The sequence below is a fragment of the Aegilops tauschii genome, chromosome 3, assembly GCF_002575655.3.
Source record: "Aegilops tauschii subsp. strangulata cultivar AL8/78 chromosome 3, Aet v6.0, whole genome shotgun sequence".
Taxonomy (NCBI): Eukaryota; Viridiplantae; Streptophyta; class Magnoliopsida; order Poales; family Poaceae; genus Aegilops; species Aegilops tauschii.
The window spans coordinates 2,957,281-2,964,414 of NC_053037.3; the positions used below are offsets into that span (position 1 = coordinate 2,957,281).

The following is a 7,134-nucleotide window of genomic DNA, read 5'->3' on the forward strand; positions in this document are numbered from 1 at the left end:
GAATAGTTATTCTGCTAATATTAGCAGAATAGACCGGCTATATATATATATATATATATATATATATATATATATATATATATATATATATATATATATATATATATATATATGCATAACGTGTACAATATGTAGTATCGTACCAGCAAACGAAAAAAAATTAAATGGAAAACACAAAATTAAAGGAAAAAGAAATCATGGACCAAAAACCCCCCAAAGCTTGTAGTACCGGTTGGTGTTACCAACCGGTACTAAAGGGCTCCCCGCCCCCGGTGCTGGCTCGTGCCACGTGGTGGCCCTTTAGCGGCAGTTCGTGCAGAACCGGTACTAAAGGGGGGGACCTTTAGTCCCTACCCTTTAGTGCCGGTTGCAGAACCGGCACTAAAGGCCCTTACGAACTGGTGCTATAGCCCGATTCTGCACTAGTGTAATGCAGAGACTGGGGTTTCAATCTCCTTTTCCAAAAATTAGGTTTGTTTTGTGCGAAATTCAAGCGAGTGGATTCACACAAAATCCAACATATGGCATATCATAGTTGAGCCGTTGACTGCCCTCGAGAAATCTAGAAAGGAAAATAGTACAAACTAAGAGAAAATCTAGCCTTTGAATGTATATGCATGACAAGCCGAATATCATAACCAATATGTTGTAACAAGGGAAACCTTCAACACAAGTCTTATAGTGATAGACATAAACAACACATTAAAATACATACATAGCGCATGCACACACTATACTTATACAAAGAGTTGTGTGTACTTTTACTAATCCAATTAATATATGTGTGCTATTAACATGGCACACCTATCCAACTATTCATTACTCAGTCATTCTGGATCGATGTTGTTAATGTCTTGAGACCGGCCGCATCCTTAATGAGCCTGATGGAGTCAGCAAAATCATCTAAAAGCTTATGACAATCTGGGAATTGTGTGTCATCAACTGCCAGAGTTACCCGGATAGTGCTACCGTAGTTTAGGAAGTGCATGATCAGTGCCTACACAAAAGTTGTAGAAAATTATATGAAAAATGGAGAAGCATACAATTTTAGAGCTTACATTTTTAATATGCTTTTCTGCCGTACTTGTTTGACCATATTTTTGTATGACAATGGTAAGGTGCATATTTTATAATAAGATGCATATCTATGACTTTTTTCCTTGACATTTTCTTAATAACCATTGTAGGTAAACCCCACACTGAAACACCCAGCCTTACATGTACATCGCCCTTTCAAACTAAACGCAACGTAAGGTTTAATTTTTTTTGGGGGGGGAGCTTCAGGAAATAGATGCTTTGCATGTGCGTTGAAGAAGATAGCATGCCTACATAGGTTGCATCTTATTTCCCAATGCCAAGTCGGCAATGCCTCCTCCACCTTCTTCTGCCTTGATAGATGGATACTCTATGAACCATTAGCCACTGCATTGGCAACACTTTTTACTCACCACCTCCATTAAAATGCCTTGTTTTTGCCAGATGGGATCAAATTGGCTTACCCAACCGACTAACCTCGCTTGATACCGATGAGTTTTCTTAGATCTCTCTTGCAAGTTTTACCATATATGCAGAGCCAAACTCCAGGACTTAACGCATTGATTGAGTCCCACTCAAGACATGTGGTGCATATTCTTCACATTTTCTTCTGGCCGGAGAGTGTGGCGCCTAAACAATCTCCAGCCCACATTCAAGAAGTTTGGTGATATTTGGACCACTCTACTGTGCATGCGGTTGCCACCTTCAATTTGATCCTTTATCCTACTCCTCGTCCTCTAGAAGGTCAGGCATGCTTGAAATTTGAAAGTGTCTCATAACAGTGACCTTAATCTAGCGGCCACAACAACAAACTTGATTGGTGACTTGATGGTTTGGTCGCATAGCCTTACAAACACGAAACATAAGGTTCATGTCGGTCTACTCGATAATTACCTCTCCTCACGGACAACATGACTCTATAAAACTCTCTTTTGAAATACAAATTCAGGTGGGAATCGCCCCTCTGAAAGTTCCAAAAGAAAAAAAAAAGATAGTATAATGTATCTTCCTGCCTAAGCCTTCTTGTCCTGTTTTTTTATGAAGATGCGGTAATTCACCCCTTCGAGTGAGGATGCAAACTACAAATGAAAACCCACAAGAAGGCATGAACACACTTGCGAGCACCTACTATATACTCCGCTTGTTCAGGTTTTCAGTACATGCTATAAATACATGGAGCATTGAAAATTGCAGGGGGCATGTGCCAACAACTCTGACTTGTATCCATAAAAAGAAAAGAAAACTAAAATAGTCCGAAACATCATGTTTGTAACATATTTTTTTCTAAAAAGAAGATGTAAATCTTATATACGTTTATCATACATTGTGTATACAAAAAAGAAAAAAATACAAGGATCAGAATGTGGTTTCTTTTATTGTTTTTAGCCACCAATTTTCGTTTTTGTGTGACCCACAATAAAGGTATTATTTAATATTAAAAAGATACGTAGAGAACATCTTTATGCATGCTTTAAAAATTTATAAGTTCTTGAAGCTTATAATTTTTTTTTAATTTTTAAATGCTGAGCACCTTGGTACTCGAGAGCCAAATCGCCTTAATTTCTTGAAAATAGTGAATTACTGAAAAACAAATATAATAATATACTTGATTCAGCTTGGTAGTGCGTAGATGCTTATATCAAAGAAGTATACATTGGTTAAAAAAATTATTATGTGAGAGCCCTATATATGTGTACTACAGATTGTCTAGTGGCTTCCTATAAATTACGATAGCAAAATTATCTTTTTTGAGTGAATTTGGTTTTAAAGAAATAAAAATATTGTATGAGAATACATGCAAAAGGGGGATCTTGATCATTTCAGCAAAATGTAGGCCAAAAGAATGGAGTTAGGAAAATTATTTGTGCAATCAAACTTTGTGAATGGAAATACAGTGGTAAAAGAAAATTGGATATAAAAGTAAATAAAATTGGGGCTTATGTTTGGCGCAATATAAATCCAATTAGGATCAAGGAAGAGGTAAATTGTGTCTAGATAACGGGGAAAAGTAGTGAACTTGATTTTGAAACCACATGTTGTGAGGTTGTTCTTGTTTTTATTTTTATTTTTGAAGCAACCTAAGAATGCATATGTTTTGCATGGATGAACATATGTGACTTACCTGTGGTTGCCCATAGGCGGTGATTGCCATGAAGGAAATTGGGTGCCCACATAGCGTTATATGTTCAGATGGCCCAACAACGTTTGATAAGAGTATGCTTGTACGTGTGGCAAATACGCGGAAGATAAAAGCTCCTGTCTACTTTCATTGACAAGTTGCAGCATAATTAGAAACATGCATAAATAGGTGTACTGCTTCTTCTTCAGCATTTGTGCTACACAGTCTTGAGAAGAGCATATAAAGTACAAAAGAACATGAAATATATATAGGAGTGTACCTTTGCGCCAAAGTATTTCACCAAAAATTCAACAACCACTTGTATAAACTTCACTTCTAAAGAGCTCTTTTTCCTATGCATAGACCTTTTTGCCTTGCGAACATACTCAAGGGGATCATTGTGCAAGGCAATATGAAATGGATAGATGAGACTGCTAAGTCGGTTCCCCCTCTCGACCTTGGTAATGTATGTCTGTTCACAGTTGTTAGAAAAGAGTTAAAGTAACTAATATTGTACAAAATTGTGATGAAGGGAACGTTATGATGTTTATATAGCATTTAATTGATATTTCTTACATATTTATTTCGAGGAAAAGAAAGCTCTTACTTGTCGACTAGAGATTGGCCTTGTGTTGACAGGGAGGATTGATCGCAAGCAGATTCTCTTTGTGTTAGTGTCTCCTAATATTGAAGATAAGAAAGCAAAATGTTTAAATTAGATGTCCACAGAACACATATTCGTAGAAGTTGTCACACAGATCACTTACCGGACTTCCTAAAGTAATATTGTGAAAGAGCTGCTGAAGTCACACCAACTAGCACATCGTTGATAGTCTGTGAAAATGAAAACGAGAAAGACAAAAGTGTCCACTGAGTCAAATGAACAAATCTATTTGTAGAACTATTTCTCTAAATCGATATAAAGTTTAAATGGCTTTGGTACGCAGTTCATGACAGTCTTGATGAGCTTGACATCGTCAAGGCTAAGGCTTCGATGCACGAAGCGCTTGCGACGGCGAGACCCGCTGCCATCTGGCATATGCGTGAACATCGTACGGGGATCTCTCAAGAACAGTACCGTCGCAGCAAGCAATGCGACATCCACCAGTGTGTGCCATGCCAACACAAAATATGACCAAACCCACGCCAGGTAATCGCTTGACAAAGACAACGGAGGTCGTGTCCGCTGCTGATAGATCGCGCCGGTCCTTCTGGGCGGCGGCGGCATGGCCGGCAACCTAGTTGGGTCAGCCGTGCTACATGACGAAGCCATGAAGAGTGTCATGATGGACATGGCGTCACCGATGGAGTGGTGCAGACGGAGCACCACCGTAGAGGTAGCCCCGGAGGTCTTCAAGTCGAGGAAGTGGAACTCCCAAAGCGGGCGGCCCCTGTCCATAGGGAGTGTGGACAACATCGCTACATAGTCCTCCACGGCCTTTTCCGGGTTAGAAGCCACGGCAGCAGGATCCAACGTCGGAACGATGATGTGTTCGTCCACGTTCACCGCTGTTTGCACCCATCGCGGCTTGCCATCCTTGGGTCCATCCATTATCTGTATATAATATGGGTGTGTATTGGAGGGAGAGAGAGAGAGCTGGTAATAAGATGTACAAAATATAGAACTATATTAATATGAGTTAATGCATGATAATTATATGTAATACTGTTGGTATATACTCCTCCGTTCCAATTTAATTGAAGTTCTAGCTTGAGTCAAATTTTTCTATATGTTGGATCAAATCTTTAGAAAAGAATGAAGTTCATAAAATTACTTGAACGCTGCAGAAGCGTGAGGAACGAGTAATCAGCTCTGTTTCGATGCCGGAGCGGAAGACGGGCAGGTTCACCGGCGTGCTGAGCCCCATCACGACGACGATGCAGACACCCATCTCCTCCAAGATTCTTCCGGTAGGGCTCATGGGTTCCTCCGCCGTGGAATTGTCAGCACCTTCCGTCTCTGCCGACACACGGACAGAGAGCGGACGGCTTGGCGGACTGGCTACGTTCACTGTTACTTCCATCAGTGGCTGTGACTTGCTCGATTGTTAGTTACTTGCATCGGCTCTCGGCTTGGGATCCGTAGTACTGTATATATGAAGGGAAGGAAAGCAAGGTCCGTGTTAACTCTTCTTTCTTTTTTAACAAGAAACAGGTCCGAGTGTTACCTGAAACCTGCATTTCTGTACGGGCGACGCTAGGCGCGCCGGCGCACCGGCCCAACAGTTGGCCGGTCCAGCTCTGGCCGCCCGATGCAGCGATTAGACCGTCAGATCTGTCCCTCGCTGTATCCTCATCCTGAGTCAATTTTTCAAAAAAAATTGCAACGCCCGAGCGCCGGCGACACCACATCATATCCTCGCGAGGAAACAGCCGAGCTTGAAGCACCACCGCGGCGTTCCTCGTCGCCGGTGGGCATCCTCGCCGGCCGTCCGCGCTTGCCCCAGATCCGTGCTCGCCATGGATGCAGCTCCGCCGCCCGCGCTCATCAGAGATCTGCGCTCACCATGGACGCAGCTCCGCCGCCCGGCGCTTGCCGTGGATGCAGCTTCGCCGCCCACGCTCGCCATGGATGGATCCCGCCCTCGCCGCCCGCGCACGTCATGGATGCAGCTCCGCCTCGTTGGCCATGGATGGATCCCGCAACTCGGCCGTGCTGGATGTAGCAAAACATTATGCCGGTTGTAGCAAAAAGCGATGCTAGTTGTAGCAAAACCACGACGCCGGCTGTGTGTTGTAGCAAAACGTGGCCCTAGATGTAGCAAAAAGATATGCCGGTTGTAGCAAAATCTATGCCAGTTGAAGCATGTAGCAAAACTGCAGCGTTTTGTCATCTTCTTCCACCTCCAGCCGTCGCTGGTTGAAGCTTTTTCAAACTACAGTTGAAGCTTCCGTATGAACGATTGTAGCTTTTTTCTGTGCGTGGTATCCGGTTGAAGCTTGATATATTGTCGCCGTCTTTCGCGAGGTCGCGACTCCGCCTTACATGGATGTAGCAAAAAACTTCACCCGTAGTAGAAAAAAAAACTACGGTTGCAACAAAAATCGTCATTGTCATCGTCGTGAGGTCGCAGCTCCGCCTGATGGATGTAGTAAAAACCTTCGCGAGTAGTAACAAAAACCAACTGCGGTTGTAGCTTCTCCTTATTGTGCAGTTTCATTGAAACTTTTCTGTCTATGGTTGAAGCTTTTTTCAACAGCTGTTGAAGCTGTTCTAGGTGACGGTTGTAACACTAGTATACGCGGGCTGCATCCAGCCATGGTGGCAGGCAGCCATGGCGGCCGGTGAGGGAGCGCCTGGCCGCCGGCGATGAAGGTCGTGGTCGCCCAGTCGCAGCCCCGGGGAGGGGGAAGGGGGGAGGGGATGCGCCGGCGTGAAGGCTTGAGATAAGGGATGGATCTGGCCATGGCGGCAGGCAGCCATGGCAGTCGGCGAGGGGAGCCTGGCCGCCGGCGATGGAGGTCGTGGTGGCCCAGTCGCAGCTCGGGAAGAGGGGAAGGGATGGGGAAGGGGTGGGGAGGAGGGGGCAGAAGAAGAAAAGGGCGGCGCGCTCGTGAAGGAGACGCGAGGAAGAGGGAGACCGGCCCAATGTTTCCGCCGGTGCCCCGGCCCCAAACGTTTTCCTTTCTGTACCTATTTAATGATGAGCGTCGTGCATATCCTTCCGTCTTTCACGCAGGGCTAAAATCACTATTTTGACCTTGTCAAAAATCTTTACCATAAAATAAATTCACTCAGATTTTCTTTCACGATCTGACTCTTTTCATTAACATCGCAAGCCGTAGCATTTCTGCTACATGGCGCAACGCATGCAAGGTTGGCGTTTCTACTTGACGGAACAGCGTCTACATGGCAAGGCAGAAACGTCATGGGCCAGGACGTTCCAGTAACGCCATGGCCTATGGCGTTTCTGTCAAAGAAGAAACGTCATGGCCAATGGCGTTTCTGTCCAAAAAAGAAACGCCATGTCCCCTGACAT

The 7,134-nt window shown here is 44.0% G+C and overlaps 1 protein-coding gene across 1 annotated transcript; it reads right to left on the reverse strand.

The window, feature by feature from the left end:
• Window positions 1–274: 274 nt before the first annotated feature.
• Window positions 275–5,179, reverse strand: LOC109786728 (wax ester synthase/diacylglycerol acyltransferase 11-like). The gene is made up of 7 exons (XM_020345293.4): window positions 4,930–5,179; window positions 4,098–4,709; window positions 3,922–3,988; window positions 3,762–3,835; window positions 3,435–3,626; window positions 3,158–3,295; window positions 275–997 (listed from the first exon to the last, which is right to left on the reverse strand). Exons 1-7 carry the CDS (start codon window positions 5,176–5,178, stop codon window positions 824–826), a joined length of 1,506 nt encoding a protein of 501 aa, XP_020200882.1. The 5' UTR covers window position 5,179; the 3' UTR covers window positions 275–823.
• Between the last annotated feature and the right edge of the window lie 1,955 nt (window positions 5,180–7,134).